Source organism: Vigna radiata, chromosome 2 (genome assembly GCF_000741045.1).
Source record: "Vigna radiata var. radiata cultivar VC1973A chromosome 2, Vradiata_ver6, whole genome shotgun sequence".
NCBI lineage: Eukaryota > Viridiplantae > Streptophyta > Magnoliopsida > Fabales > Fabaceae > Vigna > Vigna radiata.
The window spans coordinates 5,181,591-5,202,850 of NC_028352.1; the positions used below are offsets into that span (position 1 = coordinate 5,181,591).

The 21,260-nt window shown below is 29.0% G+C and overlaps 2 protein-coding genes across 2 annotated transcripts; both read left to right on the forward strand.

Annotated features, from left to right (window-relative positions):
• Window positions 1-2,845: 2,845 nt before the first annotated feature.
• On the forward strand, window positions 2,846-4,866 carry LOC106776817 (3-ketoacyl-CoA synthase 12). Its single transcript, XM_014664287.2, has one exon. The coding sequence runs from the start codon at window positions 3,125-3,127 to the stop codon at window positions 4,532-4,534; it is 1,410 nt and encodes a 469-aa protein (XP_014519773.1). The 5' UTR covers window positions 2,846-3,124; the 3' UTR covers window positions 4,535-4,866.
• Window positions 4,867-17,034: 12,168 nt separating this feature from the next.
• Window positions 17,035-21,254, forward strand: LOC106755683 (nudix hydrolase 9). The gene is made up of 9 exons (XM_014637882.2): window positions 17,035-17,227; window positions 17,300-17,374; window positions 17,452-17,508; window positions 18,040-18,122; window positions 18,614-18,672; window positions 19,630-19,778; window positions 20,072-20,209; window positions 20,491-20,649; window positions 21,092-21,254. Exons 1-9 carry the CDS (start codon window positions 17,147-17,149, stop codon window positions 21,185-21,187), a joined length of 897 nt encoding a protein of 298 aa, XP_014493368.1. The 5' UTR covers window positions 17,035-17,146; the 3' UTR covers window positions 21,188-21,254.
• The last annotated feature ends 6 nt before the right edge of the window (window positions 21,255-21,260 follow it).

The following is a 21,260-nucleotide window of genomic DNA, read 5'->3' on the forward strand; positions in this document are numbered from 1 at the left end:
TATAAGTCTACCTTATTAAAAAATAGTTGACCCTCCTTTCTCTCTCTTATTTTCTTCTAACATTCTCTCTTTTTCTCATTTTTTATACTTTTTTAAGAAATATAAGCATGAGTTAAAAGTTTCACGCTAAATAAAAATAATAAATTTGAGAGGTATATTAAAGAAAACAAGATTCATAAACATTAAATTTTATTAGGTTTTTATATCAACAACTCATATCTTAAAAGGTGGTTAATGTTCCAATTATATCTCAGTAAAAACATTTCAACAGTATAATATGTTAAGTTGTAGTATGATTTCAGTTAGGATGGGTGAAAATGTGTTGAGATAAATGACTCAGATAAATATGTTTGATGGTGGTAAACAAAGTGATACACATGTAGGTAGAGTTTGTGAATGTGTATTCATTTCTTTTATAATAAAAAATTAATAATATAAAAGTGAATTTAAATAATTTTTATAATTTTATTATTTTTGTTTAGATAAATTTTTTTATAATAGTTATTTTAGGTTTAAAAATAATTAAGTTTTAGAAAAAAAATAGTCAAATTAAAAAACAATTAAATTTACAAAAAATAAGAAAAGGATAAATTTGTTAAAATAATTATTTTAACTTAGAAAATACTTAAAGGATAAAATTGAAAATGAAATATGGATTGTAACATTTCATTTTTAGTCCCTTACAATTAATAAAATAAGACCTAATAAAATTGTTAAAACAAAACATATGTGTCAAAATAAAAGTATGTGATATTAATATAATTATTAAAAATTAAATAACCATAATGATAAAATACATCTAAAATAATTAAGGACAAAGAAAAATACTTTGTAACATTAATGTCCTACATAGATATGCGTCAACACTTACTATTCATCTACGAATATCAAATAAACACACAATAAACAACATGGTAAGTTGACACGCAAAAAAGTTTTCACAAACAATTAAATCATCTAGATACACACAAGATAAGTTAGTTAAAAAATATAAAAGGTACAAAACACCTAATAACATGTTAAATTTCATCGTACAATTTACACATTCATATATAAATCAAATTATTCTAGACTCATTTTATCCAAATACGTGTCATTCAATTAGACTAACGAAGCTATGCACTTATGGTGACAAAAAAAATATTAATTGCTTTACGAAGTTGACACAAACTATGTTAGTCCATATCATGGTCATAAGAACCCTAAGATTGTCCTTATGACAGGATCTCTTTCTACTCTTACCACCTAACCATTCTTCTCTACATAAGTATGAATTATTAATAGAGTTCAAGATATGGTCACATAAAAATGAGATGGTGTTTACCTAAAAATGTCATACAATTCATCCATTCATACTAGTATTTCACTTTAAAAAAAAATACAATCATACGATCTAAATTGAAGAATTTGCCGCAATGATTATTCTTACCGTCTCGATTCTTCAATAAAATAAGAAATATCTTAAAAAGAAGTAAAAAAAACTCTAAAAGTAATTTCTAGATAAATAATAAGTTTTAAAACAATAAAGTTTCTTCGTAACAAAAGTATTTATATATTAAAACTTTTTAATATTAAAATAATCAAATTTTACTATTTTAAATTTATTTTCACTTAACGTAGAAAATTTTCTTTATATGATAGTATAAATATGTAGTTTCATATATTAGTTTGGTGTATATTTAAATTTTATTGTATAAAAGTATTCTACAAGCCTTTCATGAATTTACTGTATATTTTTTAATCTGTAGAGTATTACAGACACAAACCCTCAATTTTATGAAAATTAGTTAACAATTTATATCAGAAGCTATTTGTAAGTAATTTATGATATAAAAAAGTTACTCCATACAATTAAACCTAACTTAAATATGAGTTTTGTTGACCTATGTTACTTTTATATTACTAAATCAATAAAGCCATTTAAAATAATCTATGATATAAAACAAAATACTGCATAAAATAAAACTCCACTTAAATATTTATAGTTTTCAATCAAATATATTTGTGAACTACTTGAAACCTAATTAACCTAAAATTAATAAATATAGTTTACACATAATTAATTTTGAAGTGAAACTATACATTCCAATGTTCCAATTTTAGAGAAGTGGTTAGACATTCTCAGTAGGAAAGCAGATGCTCTGACTCGTTACAACAACAAAGGTTGACATTACAAAAATATATTTTTCTCATCACTCTTTTGAGACATCTATAAATAATAGTACGTCATATCATCACTTTTCTTCATCAGATTAAATACATATTCTCATACCTACTTATACAAAGGAAAATGATATTTTGACACCAATTTTTTGACACCATTTTGACACTGTACACGTGTCAAAATGTGGTTGGACGATTTCAAATTAAAAAGAAAAACTTTAGTTTTTTTCTTCCAAATATGTTCTTGTTTCAGTTTTTTTAATTTGAAATCGTCCAATCACATTTTGACATATGTGCAGTATCAAAATAGTGTCAAAAATTGGTGTCAAAATATCATTTTCCTTATACAAATTTTCACAAAGAAACTTGTACATAAAAAGACGGTGAACAAATTTCTCTTAAAAGTATATAATAAATATACTTTTTTTTCTCCAAATATTCTCAAGAGTGACCGAATTTTAAAACAGAAAATAATTCAAATACTATAATTTAGAGTTATTACTGAAAAGATTTAAAAAGGTTTAAACCCTTTTTTGGTCCCTAGGTTAAATTCTGATGTTCAGTTTAGTCTTTGCTTTTAAAAATGTTAACCTTTAGCCTCTATGATATGAAAAATGTATCAAATCAATCCTATTCGTTAACAAATCACAAGTTTTTCATATCATAGATACTAAAGGTTGACATTTTTAAAAGTAGAGAGTAAACTGAATATCAAAACTTAGCTTAGGAATAAAAAAGGGTTTAAACCGTTTAAAAAAAATGATGTTTGTAAATATTAGAGTGAGTTGTTGGGGGTTGAGACACTGACATGACAAGGTGTCTTAGGTCTATCTTCACATGCCCATTGTCCAACTCATTCACCCACTCCAACCCTTCTTATAAAACATACACAGACCTTCTAATTTTTAATCCACCATAATTCTCTTCTTCAAATCTCTTATTCTCTCTCCAACACTCTCCCATGGAGTTGCTCTATCTACTGTACCTCGTCCCAACGTTGTACTCATGTTTACTCATCTGGAAAATGTTGGAGGAGAGACGCGACAGGGAGTGTTACATCTTGAACTACCAATGCTACAAGCCCCCCAACGACCGCATGCTGGGCACCGAGTTCTGTGGGAAACTCATCAAACGCTCCGAAAACTTGGGTCCCAACGAGTACCGTTTTCTGTTGAAGGCCATCGTCAGCTCCGGCATCGGCGAACAGACTTACGCGCCAAGAAACATCTTCGAGGGTAGAGAGGCAACGCCCACATTGCACGACAGCATCCAAGAGATGGAAGAGTTCTTCAACGACGCCATCGCTAAGCTTCTCGCCAAATCCAAAGTCTCCCCCTCCGAGATCGACGTCCTCGTCGTCAACATCTCCATGCTCGCCGCTCTCCCCTCTCTCTCCGCGCGCATCATCAACCGCTACAAGCTCCGCCACGACGTCAAGGTCTACAACCTCACCGGCATGGGTTGCAGCGCCAGCCTGATCTCCATGGACATTGTGAAAAACATCTTCAAGACGCAGAGGAACAAGCTGGCCTTGTTGATCACCTCGGAGTCCCTCAGTCCCAACTGGTACACCGGAAACGACAGATCCATGATCCTCGCCAACTGCCTGTTCCGCTCCGGCGGCTGCGCGATTCTCTTGACCAACAAACGGTCCTTGAAGGACAGAGCCATGCTGCGGTTGAAGTGCCTGGTGAGGACGCACCACGGTGCCAGAGAAGAGGCTTATGGTTGTTGTGTTCAGCGGGAAGATGAGCAGGGAAGGCTAGGGTTTCACCTTGGGAAGACGCTTCCGAAGGCTGCCACGCGAGCCTTCGTTGATAATCTTCGAGTGATAGCACCCAAGATATTACCCGTCCGTGAGTTGCTCAGGTTTCTGTTCATGTCGCTTATAAAAAAACTGAACAAGAACAACACTCCCAAGTCTGCGGTCACCGGAGCTACAAAATCTCCGTTGAACTTCAGAACAGGGGTGGATCACTTTTGCTTGCATACGGGAGGAAAAGCGGTGATCGACGGCATTGGAATGAGCTTGGATCTGAGCGAGTACGACCTGGAACCGGCGAGGATGACGCTGCACCGGTTCGGGAACACGTCGGCGAGTAGCTTGTGGTACGTGTTATCGTATATGGAAGCGAAGAAGAGGTTGAAAAAGGGTGACACGGTGTTCATGATAAGCTTTGGAGCAGGCTTTAAATGCAACAGCTGTTTGTGGGAGGTGATGAAGGACCTGGGAGACCCAAATGTGTGGGACGATTGCATTGATGACTACCCACCAGAGACACTGGACAACCCCTTCATGAAGACCTATGGTTGGATCAACGAGGTTGAAGACCCCTACACTTACGAAAATATCCCTGATTTTCTCAAGTGAATTACTGTTCCAAAAACCGACCCTCTTCATTCTTTAGATCTCTCCTTACAGGTGCATTCATGTAATTGTGCATTCAATTTTTCTGTAAACTATACACTTATTATTATTATTATTATTATTGTTGTTGAACCCAGGCCTCTAGGGTTCATTACCCAATAACGTGTGCTGCTTCTAACACCGTCAAGAAGCTAGCCACACTGTCAGAAGGGTACTACATATGCTTTTTCTTTCTTTTTTTACTTTTACTTTCGTTTGCATTATTTGTTTCAAATCTGTTATAATAACCCGTTTCTTTTTTCTTTCACACAAAATCTAATAACTTTTCCTAGCTTTTGCTTAATTAGAGATTATGCGTTTTATCCATATGTATTTTTCAGTTCTTCAAGTACAATATCTTTCTTCCTGCTGAATATTGGTCAACTATATGAATTAAATTCCAATTCAATATGTCACAAACATTCATTCATACGGCTTATAGTAATTTCACAGACGAATTTAATTGTACCAGCAGAGGGTTTAATAGCAGTGGTTGCAAGTTATTGAACGGTAGAGAGAAAAAAAATATGGATTTTGCTTCTTTTTTGTATACAGAAACCAAAGAAAGTAAACGCACGAAAGGGACCAGGTAATGGTTGATGAGAATTTTGAACTGTGGGGTCTTGTATTAATGGGGTCTCTCTTTCTTCTTTCTTCCTCTATATGATGGTTAATGGATAAGACAAAATGACTATATTACAAAAACATGAAAAAAAACTACGTACAAATAAATATACTTTCAATTTTCCAAATAAATAAAATAATACTTATTATATCTATTACTATTGAAATTAATGTAGTATCGAACTATTTACATCCGTTGTCATTTAAACCGATATAACGCACAATTTTAGTGACAACCCATATAATAAACAGCGAACATAGTACATTTTACTATAATATAAATTTAAAGTATAACTAGTAAATTATAATATAGCAGATTTAGTATGAATAGCTACATTCTATTTTAACTAAATTTGGGACTTGATGTTGAGATGATAAATGTATTTTTTTTTTTTTGAGATATTGTCAAAATTTATAATAACTTTGATAATAAATTCTTGATCAAATATTATTGTAAGTATAAGAAATAATTCTTTAAATTGGATATAGGGATAATATGTATATATTTATATGTTTTTTTCTCTAGTCTTTAATTTAATTTCAGTTTCGCCTTTTTTTTTCATTATTTCTCATTTATTTAATATTTATAAAATTTCAATTCTTTTCTATCTCTAAATCGCACGATCTAGTTCTTTTTTATCACTTGTTCGGTTCCTCCGGCGAATGATAGAGAGTATGATGGGTTTTGAAATGGAGGGCATGGAGTATGATGGTAGTTGAATCGTTCTCCATTGTTGTCTGTCTTTCACATTTTTAAGTTCCTATTATTATGTTTAAAATTTACTTTTTTAATATGACCTTATAATTTTTTAGTATGTTGTTATTTTTTATATATTGGATATATGATTAATTTTATGCTTAAATATATTGTTTAGAACTGGACATAATTAACTAAACTATATTAAATTATAATTAACTATATTTTTAATAAACTAGAAAAAACTAAACTAATATAATATCTAACTGTATTGTTTAAGAGTTTAATTTTAAAAAAATTGAGCTTATATCAATTAACTAATAACGGAACTGGATTTTGTATTCAAAAGTTAAACATACTATCATTTAAAAAAAACGGTGAATAAAATATATAATTACAAACTCTTGAACCGTAAAATCGAAGAACATTGAGAAGATGACAGTAATTCGGTTCATATGAAACATACTATATCTTGTTAATCCTTATTCAGGTATTAAAATAATGAATAGATACAATTTATTAAAAAATAATGTTTATTAAAAACAGCAATATAAAAACTTTAAAATAAAGTATAAAACCAAAAAGTTTACAATATCTTTCCTGTATTAGTGGAAAAAAAATACATGAACTAATTAAATTATGCATCCAAACATAATTAAATTATCTTAATTTAACTTTTATTTTAATTATATTAATTGATACTTTTTATATCAATGTTAAAATAAAAATAACTTAGGATCATACTTAAAAACATTAAAAATGTTAAATATTTAAAAATATTAATTTTTATACGGAATCAATATTTTTTAGCCTGACTTTATTTATGTTTTAGTTGAGTTAAATTAGTTGATAATGAAATAAAGCCATAATAGTACAATATCTCCAAAACTCGACATTAGATATTAGGTTGATTTGCATGAATTTAAATAAATAAAAAAAATAAGTATTTAAAAATGAGATAAGATTGATATGATACTAACTAGGTTTGGTTTTTCATGAAGTAATCCATCTAACTTACGATTTAAGACAGAATGAAAACGGAGGAGTGATGTAAAATCCTTGAACAAAAGCAAAGATCCAGTTTTCAGTTAACTATACTGAAAACATAATAAGTTTAGTTTTTTTTTCTTTTTAAATGGAAGTAGATAACAGTATAATAAGCTTTTGTTAACACAAAGATTTTTTAAGTATAAAATAGTATACTTAACTATAATTTAGTATAATGAAGTTATTTTTGTCCGGTCCTAATATTGTTGTATTGATATTAATTTAGTTTTCCGTATTCAATACAAAAACTATTTATTGTTTTAAGTTTTTTGTTGTCGAATTTTTTTATAACTTTAATAATAAATTCTTGATCAAATACTGTAAGTATAAGAAACATTTAATTCTTTAAATTAGATATAAGGATAAGATGTATATGTTTACGTTTTTCTTGTCTAGTCTTTAATTTAATTTCAGTTTGAAATTTCCTTCTTTTTCTTTTTTATTCTTTTCGAGAGTGTTTTTCCTTGTATTTTCTCAAGTTCTTCTTACGTCTCTGAAATTATTAATTTACTTTTTTATTTAAAAAAAAAGATTGTATTGGTGGATTAGGTAGTTGACGTCGTAGGTTGAACTGAGTTGTCTTAAGTTGAAGGTCGAGTCAAATAGTCTCGAGTTGAAGATCGAGCCAAGTAGTCTTGGGTAAAGATTGAGTTGTGTCAACTCAAATTGAAGGTCCAACTTAATCGAATGTTGACCGAGTCAGCCCAACCCAAATGTCAATCGAGTCAGCTTGGGTTGAAGGTCAACCGAGTTGGCATTGGCTGAATGTCGATCAAGTTAGTGTTTATCGAAGGTAGACCAAGTCATCCCATGTCGAAGGTGAGCTAAGTCGATCCTGACCGAAGGTTAAGTCAAGTCAACCCGACCAAAGGTTGATCGAGTCAGCCCAACTAAAGGTGAAAAGTTGGCCTTGGCTGAAGATTGACCGGTCAACCCTAATCAAAGGTCAACAACACAAGCCAACTTTGCGAAAGCTGAAGTTCTGATCGAGTCAACTCAAATCAAATGTTGAATGTCAAGTTGAGTTAGTTTTCACTAAAGTCAACTCAAGTAAGCTCTTTTTGAAGGTTGATTCGAGACATGTTCCATAAAAAGTCGAGTCAAATTTATCTCGGTTGAAAGTCAAATTAGATCGATCTATCTTATTTAATGAACCTGATCGTCAAATATATTGGATCAACCACATTAAATTTAATCTAATTAACAAAATGGATTCCATCTATACTTAATTCAATTTTAATTAAATTGAAAAAAAAAATCAAATTAAATCTAATTACCGAATTAATATGAACATGAATTATAGATCTAATCAATTTTATTAGATTAGATTGAATATTAAAAAAGTCCAATTTATATCCACCCTTATGTTTTCTTGAAAATATAAATTATTCTTTTTATTTTTGTCTGACATATAAAGAGTTTAATTACCATTAAAATTTATGTGTATATAAATACATGTGATGAAATTTTTTAAAAAACATTATTTAGAAAGTCAGCACATTCTTTTAAGTTAGAAAAAGCTACAATATGTATAAAAAGTGTGACACATTCTATATAAATAATCATAAAGCAATTCAAAATATTAATGACATTTTAGTAAATTTAATTTTGTATATAACCATTTGAAAATGTTATTATAATAATATGAATATTGGAGTAAGCAAAATAAATATTTAGATATTATTTTATTATATAATTACTAATTGGTCACGAGTTATCAAAGTGTTACTTTATATTTAAAAAAAAAGAGTTTAAATGTAGGAGAGAGAAAATCAAAACTCAACAATGATTATCCCATCTAAGTTTTCGGCTAGATAGCTTAGCCAATACACGAGACATGGAAACAACGCGTGGAGCTCAATGTGCCCAAAGATATATAAATTGTAATGAAAACTTTATATTTCCGGAATTAAAAATTTAAAAATCTTATAATGTATAAAAGAAAAATTACATTTTGATAATTGGATACCATTTCATTATTTAGAAAATGGTCTTAAAAAGCTTATTATGATATATAATACTTTTCAAACGATTCTAACTTTTGACTTTCAAAATATTTATCTTTATTTTAATATTTGTCCTCTATAAATGAAAACATCATCCATAAAAAACATTTTGATATTAAAGTCAGTCTCTTATATTAACTAGTAATATATCTATAGTTAATAAAATATAATTAAAACTCTTTAGTGATTTAAATTCGGTAATCTATTTACTAATAAAAAAAATGTTTGACCATGTTCTAATAATAACAGTAGAATAGTTGACGTGTTATAATTATCGATTCAATGGATACATAATCAGTCAAATCAAATAGTATATAATATTGTTTATGTCATTCTCTTCATATTTATATTTATAATTATTATTATTGATTATGAAATAATTTTAAATTAATCAGATAATAATAACACATATATTATATTAAAATATTAGTAAAGTATCATTATTCATTATATAAATATGACATATTTAAATACAAGTACTTAAACATGTTCAGGTATGTAGCCTGCTTTGCATTGTCAAAAAAATACCTTATCAAGTAGTGAAACAGTTTTTTAAGAGTAAAAGTGCTTGAAAATAATTTCTGAACAAAGAAAAAGTACTACAATAGTCAACTAAAGTAATCAATCTTTAATAATAATAGTTTATATATATAATATATATATATATATAGCTTAGTAAATTTAAAACCCATTTAGCAAATAAATTAAAAAGAAAAAGAAATGATGAAAAGCAGAGTTGTTGAGACCACATGGTTTATGAATTGCCTTTTATCCAGAAACACAATACATTGGAATATAAAACATTCATATATGGAAAAACCAGGAGATGAGGAGCCCATATCTGTGGGGGCTATTTCTGCTGCAAAAATTAACCTCAATAAATAGACCTTTAATAATTTCTAGCACCATCCATCTCATAATTAATTCACTGTCACTTTTCAAGCTCACAATTACAACTTTTAAACTTTAATTTTTTTCAGAAACACCACCACTTCTTCAACTTTCAACCGTTTTAATTAACTTCATCAAACTTCTCTATGCTCATCTACACACTTTATTATATACACTGTCTGTTATATATATATATATATATATATATATATATATATATATATATATATATATATATATATATATATATATATATATATATATATATATATATGCATGTGTGATACCTGGGCACTGACGAGGACGGGGAGTGATTGCCGGTGCAAGAGGCATGGTGCAGGGGACAAGGACAAGGAGCAGCTCCTTGCAGACTTCCAGTGGACGAATTGAACATACACCGGAATGAAAGGGATCTGGAGACTGTATAGGTACGAAACTATACGGTTGAAGGATAGCTTAAAGGAATTGATTTGGCTACTCAAATCAACAAATGCATTTGTTTTTCGGTAGCCTAACTCATAAGAACTCCATGGTTAAGCGTGCTTAACCTAGAGTAATTATGGAATGATGTGTGGAGACAGTCAATAGTCCCTATAAATTGCCAGGACGTTAGGTGAAACTGATTAGAAGAAGTAGTCTGCAAATATATTAAAAACTTGAATTTTTTGTAATATGAATATAGGTCTGCTGCATTAAAGAATGTTTCTGGTGTTAAGGAAGAAAATGAAGTGTCAAATTTAGGAAAGAAAGAAAAAAGTGTTGTGAAAAGTTAGGTGCATATATCTTTTGTGGTCCTTCTCAAAAGAAAGAAAGAATCACGCTATGCATAGCAGAGGACAGCTAGCTCGATAGTATATATATAATGTTAAGTTTTTCTGTGGTCCAGTTTATGCTCTCACGGTTTTCCTCTTTCCATAAAACTCTCTTAGGATGCAGCAATATCAGAACATAATAAATGTTAATTCAAACTCATACCATAATATAAATTTATCCTAAGTGGGTGTAGTCTTATTTTATAAAGTAAAATGAAATTAAAGTCTACAAAATAATATCACAGTTATTTAAAATTTATTTTAACGAAATTTATTAATGGTTGGATATCGGATGATATTTGTTACTAAATATATTTTTTTAAATCTAAATCCGAGCAGTGAGTATTTATTAAAAATTATTCCACGTTCAAGTTAGTTTTTAATTGATTATCAGTCATTATAGTTATGTTTTAAATGTCTAATAAATAAAATTATTTACTTTTTTACTTTATATATTTATAGATTTTTAAGTATATTTTTAATTATGGTTTATCCAATATTATTTAATTATGTTTTTATTTTATTAATAAAAAATATTAATTCTTCATACCTAATAATCATAATCTTTGTATTAAATCGTTTGATTGATCTAATTGCTTGATTTATTATGTGGTTGGCCGATTACTTATGCGTTGTTCACTTGAATGGATTTGGAGGAGAGTGATTGAATGAATTTGAGAGGAATTGAAGGTAATTTTTTGTTGTTGTTTATTTGAGTGGATTTGGAGGTAAGTGAAAGTGAATTTGAAAGTAAAGTTTGTGAGAATTAGTGTAGGATTTGATTTATGTGACAAATTAAAAAAATTTACTTCCAAATCCACTTTCACTTACCTCCAAATCCACTCAAATAAACAACAAAAAAATTTATCTTCAAATCCTCTCAAATTCATTCAATTACTTTCTCCCAAATCCATTCAAGAGAACAAAGCCTTAATGGAAACAGAACGTCCATACAATTCAGTGTAGAATGAATAGGAGATTTGAAGAAGGCAGCCGAGTGAGCCAACAGCACAATAAATGTTTGTGTGGAGGAAACTTCTGTTGCCCAAAAACAACACAACCGTCATGCTAATTAAGAATACTGGGATCGAGTGAATGGCACAAATGCTGCAAGATTCAAAGTGTGTACAAAAATTACAATCTCTTTTCTGTATGCAAAAAATATCACTTTAAAGAGTAAGTTAAATTTAAAAATTATACTGTTTTTATTAGGGTTAAATATGTTTTTAGTCCCAGGCAATTTTGGTTTTAGTCCATTTTCAAACTAGGATACAATTTAGTCTTTCAAACAACTCTGATTTTAATCTTTTTTACCAATTTTTTTTAACTTTTGTTGTTTCAAACACGTCTCATTGTAGTATTTAGATTGTTTACACGGTTTTTAAATTTAAATATATTTTTATTAGAGTTAAATATGTTTTTAGTCCCAGGCGATTTTGGTTTTAGTCCATTTTCAAACTAGGGTACAATTTAGTCTTTCAACTTCAGAAAACTCTGGTTTTAGTCTTTTTTACCAATTTTTTTTTAACTTTATTTATTGTTTCAAACACGTTTCATTGTAGTATTTGGATTGTTTAGACTGTTTGACACATATTTGCTTCAAAACGCGTGCTTGAAATAACAAATAAAATTAACAAAAAATTATAAAAAAGACTAAAACCAGAGTTTTCTAAAATTGGAGGACTAAACTGTACCATAATTTAAAAATTGACTAAAAACAAAATCGTCCTAAAGTATAGAGACTAAAAACATATTTAATCCTTTTTATTAAAACTTTAAATCTCAATTCGATACCATACTGATTAAGAACGAACAATATATAAAAAGAAAACTTAAAAATATATTACTTTTAAGTTTTAAACGAGATGGTAACTTTTGACTATATGGTCATGGTTGAAGTAGTAGTTTTCTTTTTTTAAAATTCATATGATAAATATAATTGTGAATCTTAGCATTTTAAACAGACTAAAATATTTAAAGTTTATTTATCATTTATTATCACATAAATAGTAAAACAATACAAAAAACATGAAAATCAAACTAAATTTATATTCAAAAGATATAAAACAAACTCTCAATAAAAGAACTACGCCACTCAAAATACAAGAAGTTTATATCTTTATGATTGAAGTTCATAAATTTGGATGTGAAATTAAAATTGATTTATATATTAAATTTTAACATATTTTGATATTAAACTTTAAAATTAAATAAATATAATTTTTTTAATTTAACAATTTTAAATTTTTATTACACAAGAATTTAAACTAGACAGTATCAAATGATGCAAATAATCTAAAAGTTAACTTAAAATACTCTTTAACGGATTGAAAATTTTTAAAGTAGTTGAATTATGAAAACTATATATATTTATTTTTAAATTGAAAACTAAACTGTATTAAAAAATTTAGATTAAATTTTATTAAAATTTGGAATATAAACAAATTTCAATTTTAACATCAAAATTTAAGTATTAAAAAAATATTTAATCCTAAAAAATATCTAAACTAATGAAAACAGGAAGAATTAAACCAATTGTCAATTCCAAAACTATCGGCAAGAATTTTAAAAAAGATTTGAAATTTGAAAATGGCATCTTCTTCACATAAATTTTATGTTGGAAATATGATTTATTCAGTGAAAATATTACCTTGTTTTGAATGAGTGACTAATGAAAATCATATATAATGATACAATATAAAATTGGTTTCTGACTAAACTATAATTAATATAATTTGAATTGGATAAAAAAAATACTTCAACCATGTCATTAATTTTCATATTTTTTGGTACATTTTTCATGGAAGGCAAAAAAGGAGAAGTTTGACAAAATAATAATACATAACATGAGTTTCGTGAATTAAATGCCAGTTGTTGGTGATGAGGTCAAGAACACTACAGATGGCTGGTTCTTCTCTCTCTGCTGTCAGATTTTTCACTCGACAAGGGTGGATATGTCTCCAATGCTCATGTTCGAATGTTGTACACTTAATTTAATTAATTTAATTTAATTTAAGGATAATGCTACTTAAACAACATTTTGTTGACAACATTTGAATATCATTTACGTATTATTATGCGATTGGTTCAAAATCACTTCACAATTGATAATAATATTCATAAAACACCATCATGGACTAATCACATGATAACACGTAGATGATGTTCAAATGTTATAAAAAAAATTGTTTAAATATCATTATCCATAATTTAATGCATTCACAACTAATACTTATTTCAACAAAAAAAAGAATAAAATGGAACATTATGTATGACAAACTTTATTTAGATCTTTATATACACATATGAAAAATATTTATCGTAAGCATTAGTGTTTAATATGTTTGTTAACTTTTACAATAATTTTTATTCATTTGAATTCCTTTATGTTACACACACATAAATGATTAGTATTGATAAGATTCAACTAGCTATCCAATTAAACTAACCAGTTAGTGATTGAGTTTAATAAAATTGAGTCATGATTAGATCGATCTAATAAGAAATTCATGAAGAAACATATATCGGTCAAAGATATAGTTGTTAAGACTTTTACAACATGTTTATTAAAACATAAATTATTAAACCAATCAAATACTTAATTCATTTAAGTGTTAAAGTATCTTTAGCAGGTATTATGGATCGGTTTGGAGAATCCGAACAATAAGAAAGGAAACTGAAAAGTGAGAAAGATTGTTTAAAGTAAACATTCAACCTAACACACCCAAAACATTTTGGTGTCGGAAATTGCTAAACCTATTGAATACCGAACTAATTTAAACATCAAATTATCTTAAGTATACCTAATTAGTTGGAGGATCTAAACAACAAAAAAGAAAATTGAAAAGTGAGGAAAATTATTTAAAGTAAACACTATGAAAGAAAAACAATCTTCTACTAGCTTCTTTCACATCAGAAGCAACAAATTTGCTTTCCATATATCATTTAAATTAATTGTTGATGCATTTTTTTTTAGTGTATGTTGAAATTAAATTCATTTTGTATTTACAGTTTTTTTTTTACCTTGGATATAAATCAAAGGAAAGGAACATGTTAGTCAAATAAGAGAGTTATAACATGATGAAAATAAATTGAATAAAAAAAATTATGAGAATTTGTTTCCCTTGTGTAAATCTTTAGATTTTATAAACTCCCAATAGAATAAAATGAAATGATGTTTATCACACAAAGTATAATCAATTGACACATGGGTTAGACTCATGACCTAATTCGCCAAAAATGTCATGTATATATAATTTAAACTTAAAGATTGATGTTGAAGCTTCACATTTTATGAGATAACTCGTGTTAGCATAACTAACTTCACCTATTATATCACTTCTATAATTAATATATGAACATAAATTGAGGCAACACTACGTTTTAGACACTTAGAGCCAAGTAATAATGCCACTCATTTCAAATTAAAAATAGTATTAAGAGACGGAAATTAGTTAAACAATATAAAAAGTGATAATTTTCAAATTTAGAGAAACTTAAAAGAAATAGTTTTTTTATATATATATATATAAGAATCAAAATCAAATTTGATTTCTTTTGAAGAGTACAATAATTGCTAAGAATATCAAATATTGATAAAAAGGAGAAATATAAGAAGAAATATATTATTTAAATGCATAAAAGTTGTTTTGCAAGTTGAAGTGTAAGGTATCCCATAAGCACATGCTAAAACATTTCATAACGTAAAGTCATTAACATCAATACACATCTTCATAACTCAAGAAAATGAAACGGAATGTGATCTTTCAAACACGGTCTTAGCAATTCAAGCCAAGGATGAAAATGACATTAAAATGTATTTATATCATTCAGATTTTTCATCTCATTTTTTTTATTTAATGTTCTTTTAAAGAAATTCTCCTTTTTAATTAACAATTATTTTGATTATGGGGGTTAAAGTTATTTATTCTTTAAGTTTTATCATAACTTTGGTAATCATTATCATTGTTTTTTATCTATTCGGTCCAATTAAGTAATTAGCCGCAGCAGAAAGTATTCTAATGTTAAAATAAAATAAAAATTGATTAATTCAGTAATTAATGTATAATAAATATCATTATTACTTCTTTATTTTAAATTTATATTTATAAATTTTAAAATAAACTTTAAATTATTAACAGTCTAATTGTAGACCAACTTATTCTAAACATGTTTTGCCATACACTAATCACTATCAAATTTAATTATTATTTAAAGATAACCATTCTATTTTTATGATACAGTAACTGATATTAATGGAGATCTCTCAATCTTTCTGACTATATAGACTGTCCGTCTTAAATTAATCAGAGACATACACTATAACAATCATTTTAGATTAATCCATGGGTGAAATTTACAATTAAAATAATTCTCAATGTTTCACCGTATTAAATATTTCTATTATGTACGTAAATAAACGTTCGAAAAAAAAATATTAGAAAAAAAAATTGTTTAACAAGGAAAATAATTGTTTAACACTATTAGAAAAAAAAAATCACTTTAGAACCCTCTGTATTCCCTTTATAGTAATATAATATTATTAAAAAATTTTAAAAAATGAAATAAAGATAATTATATATTATTATTTAAAACATGTATTTTATTTAAAGTTGTCAAGATATCATCTTCTTAAAGGAGTAACAAGTTAATATGTTACATCAATAACTTTTATGACTAAGATGTGACATCTCTATTTCACTTAACTATAAGTAAAAATATTTTTTCTTTTCATTTAATTTACCTAATTATTATAACATATCATTCTATCTACGTTCTATCTAAGGTTAAATGTATTTTTCGTCCCCATATTTTGGGGTGATTTTGGTTTTAGTTCATTTTTCAAATTAAGATACAATTTAGTCTTTCAATTTTAGAAAACTCTGGTTTTAATTATTTTTATCAAATTTTTTTAACTTTATTTACTGTTTCAAACATGTTTTTCTGTTAACATTAAAAAAAATAAACGTGCTATAATAAAAATAAAGTTAAAATAAAAAGAACTAAAATTAGAATTTTCTAAAATTGAAGGACTAAATTGTAACTTTGTTTGAAAGAGAGACTAAAACCAAAATTGCCCCAAAATATAAGAAGTAAAAACATATTTAACCCTTATATCTAAATAAATGAGTTTTACTACATAACACGAATAATAAAATTAATATTCTTTCTCTTATTTGTAAATGTTATACAAATCTTTTTTGGATCTCAAAATGGTATAAAAGATTTTTAAAGTGAAAGATATATAAAATAGATTTAAAGTTAAGAAAAATATTTAAAATTATATATTGAAAAAATTGGAGGAGGAGGGGCTTGTCTATGTTTCTTTTAAGATCCCATAATAAAATTTCTAAAATTATGGTTTCAAATAATGTGAATTTAGTACAATGTGTTTTTACCTTTCCATTTTATCAATGCTGCCTTTCAGTAGGCCCTATAGCTCTTGACGAAGCCGTGGTCGGAGTTCGAAATTCGGTAAAAGGTAATCGTCGACGTTGCGATGGAGAAAGGTTCCACCACCGTGAACCCTTCTTCCTTCACGGTTCTTGTGTCGACTCCTTCTGGCCTTTCACCTTCACAGGTTCATTACACTCTCAACCCTCACCATTCCACTCAAACGCGTCTCGCTAACCAACATTTTCTGTTTTTGAAGATTTCCGTAGACTTCAGCGACGCCTACGACCGCATCCCCCACTCCGACGTCAGTTTGGAAAACACGATTTCCGAGGTGTATCGCATTCGTTTACGTTCGATTTCTTGTGCTATCGTTTACTCTTACGCTTATCTTCTGTTTCCGTTGCGTAGATATGGGAGCAGAGGACTCTGAAGAACAATTCACTGTTCAATGGAAAGAAGTTTAGGGTAATCACATACTCTTACCTTCTCTCAAATTAATTCACCAAAATTGAAGTCATAACACTTGGCATTGGTAATTAATAACCGTACGTGCTAGTGATATTAACATATAATTATATTAAGTTTGATTCCGTTGATATACTTCTGAAGATATTAACTAATTACTGTTATATTATACGGTTTTTTTTGTTCTTGTTAATGTGTATTTGCCTGGTCGATGGTATTTGGTATCTTAATAGTGTTATGGTATGAATCAGTTGAACAGTAGAGGCTTTAATGTTTAACAATCGATAGTGCTATATGAAGGAAAATGTGGCCCATGGGGTCATGGCATGTTTATTAATCCTTGTGTATATTCCACAATATAATGCAATGACTTCAATCTCTTCACTTTAGTCCTTTATTGTTTTCGTGTAATGTCATGTATCTGAGAGGTGTTATTGTAGCTAGAGTGAAGTTTGAGTCCTTGTGGTGTGACTTTGTCAAGGACTATCCCTTATAGTGCGTGTATATCTTTTTCTGTTGCAATTATCACAGTATGGAGGCTGTCTTCTGGACGCAGGAGATGGATCCAACAGTGAACCACGTTTATGCCTCCACCTGGGTTTGACGGATTATAGGTGTGACCTCAGCGCTCCTCTTTTAAATGTATGTTTTCTGATTAGCATGGGTAGTGATATTGATGGGATTATAATGATTCTATAATCTTGAATTAAAAATTAATTATAGTTTCAGCTTTCATTAGGATACTTTCATGATCTTAATATGTATCTTTGTCATTGTTCATACTCACATGACTCTAATCTGCCTTTATTGTTGATAGGTTAGTTTATCGTATTTGGTAAATTAGTCGGAAACTTGTGCACTTTCCAAATTAAATTTCTATATAGCAGTGGTTTTGGCTGAGAAAATTTCATAGTATACATTGTAGCCGTTGACATGTTATACGTTGTACAGTTAGTTATCTTTATTGTTTGTCTGAAACTGTTGGAGGATATCTCTGCAATGCATCCTTTAAGACACCAGTTGAATCTTATTGCTATTCTCTCCTGTATTTTTGCTTATCAGTTCTAGTTCCTTCTATTTATTAATTATTTTAAACTTGCTTCAGGACTTTTGTGGGGACAAATTTAAGTCCTTCATGGGAAAGGTTCCTGGTCCCATCAGAAGGTAAAATCATTGCAATTTTTCACCCTGTTAACTCTAATACTGTTATTTTGTGGTTCCCTATGACCTTGCCCTGTTAGCTCCTGAACTTAGGCAATGTGACACCTGACTTTCAAAATGAAGCTGCTTTGATTCCCATAAAATTATCAGGATGGGAGCAAGGGGAAGGGGATCAAAGTTGAGTTCATGAAAATCTAAGCCAGCAGTAGGACATCTCTCTTCTGTTTTTCTGCTTGGATACTGTGGAGTTTCCCTTGATGTCTGAAAATATGATTCTTACTCTTCTCTACATTCCTAAGTAGAGGACATATAACTCGATCCTTTAATCATTAGCTATTGGGAACTTGAGCATGTCATCACCATATAACTATCCATTTCGGTAACTGTTAGTATTAGATATCTAACTTCTTCCACAACATTCCTTTAGGAACCATAATCTTCATTCAAATCATAACTCGTTCCTCGTTTGTGCCTTCTTTTCATTTGTTGTGTTCCATTTTTAATTGGAAAAAATTGAAAATGGTAGATCATGTATGACTCATTAGTTGTTTCATGAGTTGATTGTGTTCATTAAGAAATAATTTACTAGTCACAGATGGAAGATAGAGAAGTACATTTATGATTAGTTGTAGGAAGAGAATGTACTTATCATAGTTCAGATTCTCTGTATATTTGTTTTTTAGCCATGGCTTTTCAGGACCAAAGTCACAAAGTATACACAGCTTTTATCAAACACTGTACAGACATGTTAATTTCATCCTAGGTTTGTATGTATTGATTGTTTGATTTCATCTCTTTAATTAAATATTATTAAACAATTATTGATGGAATTATATAAACCAAAATTGCGAAGCTGTTATGTTCCTTCTGGTTCTGCCTCCTCATATTTCATCATTTCTTTGCTGCTGAAGTGGTATTGATTTATTTGTCATAATCTTTTATCTACATCCTTCTCCCCAGATGATTCCGTTCTTTGTCAGCACACCTCCAGCCCACTAGGAAATGGTGCAGTGGTGGAAACAATAGACAATAAAATACTTGTATTACAACGAAGTAATAATGTTGGTGAATTTCCTGGACATTTTGTTTTCCCTGGAGGCCATCCTGAGGTATTAAATGGTGAAATGAACGTGTTAAATCCTTTTGATGCAATAGTACATTTTTTTTCTATATTAAATCTGGAACGGACAGTTTGTTCTAAAATAAATCTTTGATTTGATTTGTCATGATATGTGCTCCTGTTTTGCTTTACTATCTTGTTTTCCGCACTTTTTTACTGTACTGTATTGTCTTCTATTAAATGATTAATTCATTAGTAAATGAAGCACTTAATTTTTCTTGTTGATAAAAATTCTGTGTAGACTTTGCTATACATTGACTTTTCTTTACTAATGATTGACAGCCTCAAGAAATCGGTATAACATCTCATCAATATGTCAAGGAGTTGGCAGAATCTATTAACATAAAGGTTTCACAGGAGATGTTTGATAGCATAGTTCGTGAAGTAGTTGAAGAAATTGGAGTGCCAGCCTCATCCCTTGTAAGTTTAAAATTCCTACTTCAAGATGCAGTGGCAACACAATATACATGTCTTTTACCTTTATAAGTGAGTGAACTACAAAGCCTCCTAATATGCTAGCTTTGTAGACTTTGTGACTTTTATGTTTTGGTTTTTCCGATACACCTTTTCTGTGTGTATTGATTGCAGATAAAATTCTAGATGCTTTGCTAATCTTTATCTCCTGTTTCCCTTTTCTTTTAAAATGGGGTTGAATGGGTATTAAAAGATTCAGTATCTAATTTTGATCGTTTGTCATGTAGAGCATCCCCACGTTCATTGGTATATCTCGCAGGAATTTAAATGTAAGACCGGCTGCATTTTTCTTTATCAAATGTAGTCTTGATTCAAAGGAAGTTCAGCAGTTTTATTCTAGCGCACAAGATGGCTATGAATCGACTCAGCTATATGCTGTTCCAATGGTAAATCTAAAACTTGTTCCTATTTTGTTGGCATGAAATCCGTTCTTAGTAATAATTATGTGATTATTTTCACTTTATTTTTTGGCTGTTTCCATTTAAGAACATTTGCATTATTTCGTCAGTGGCATCAGTAAGAGACATTAGCATGGCCATTATTTTTTTTTTCTTGTGCGGCAGAAGGCCCATCAAAATGATTGTGGGTTCAGACTTCAGACGAAGCACCTTGCAGCTGTAGCATGATAAAATGATGATAATGACATAGCTACATATTTAGCACTAAATGCTCAGTGATATTTCTTCCTCTGGCTTATAATGGGATCTGTTGGAACAAAAATACCTGATATTTTATTCTTAGTAGCCAGTCTACTGTTTATAAATTTAAGACCTATAACTAGCACCAATCTTTTAGTCTTTGAAGCATGACTCTGATTTTTAATCTCAGGTTGAACTAGAAAACATGACTTCTAGGATGCCTGGCTGTCATCGAGGTGGTTTTGCTCTCTATAAACTGATGGTTGACAACAGAAAGATTACTTGATGGAAGTTTGTAGCGCTAACAGTTTTCAAGCATGGTGTTGCAAGTTGTACTACATGTCTTNAAAANGNNTTTT

Coding starts and splice junctions, on each gene's coding strand:
- LOC106776817 (XM_014664287.2), top strand. CDS start 3,125: ATGGAGTTGCTCTATCTACTGTACCTCGTCCCAACGTTGTACTCATGT.
- LOC106755683 (XM_014637882.2), top strand. CDS start 17,147: ATGGAGAAAGGTTCCACCACCGTGAACCCTTCTTCCTTCACGGTTCTT. Junction 18,123..18,613: donor CTGGGTTTGACGGATTATAG/GTGTGACCTCAG, acceptor AACTTGCTTCAG/GACTTTTGTGGGGACAAATT. Junction 19,779..20,071: donor TCCCTGGAGGCCATCCTGAG/GTATTAAATGGT, acceptor AATGATTGACAG/CCTCAAGAAATCGGTATAAC.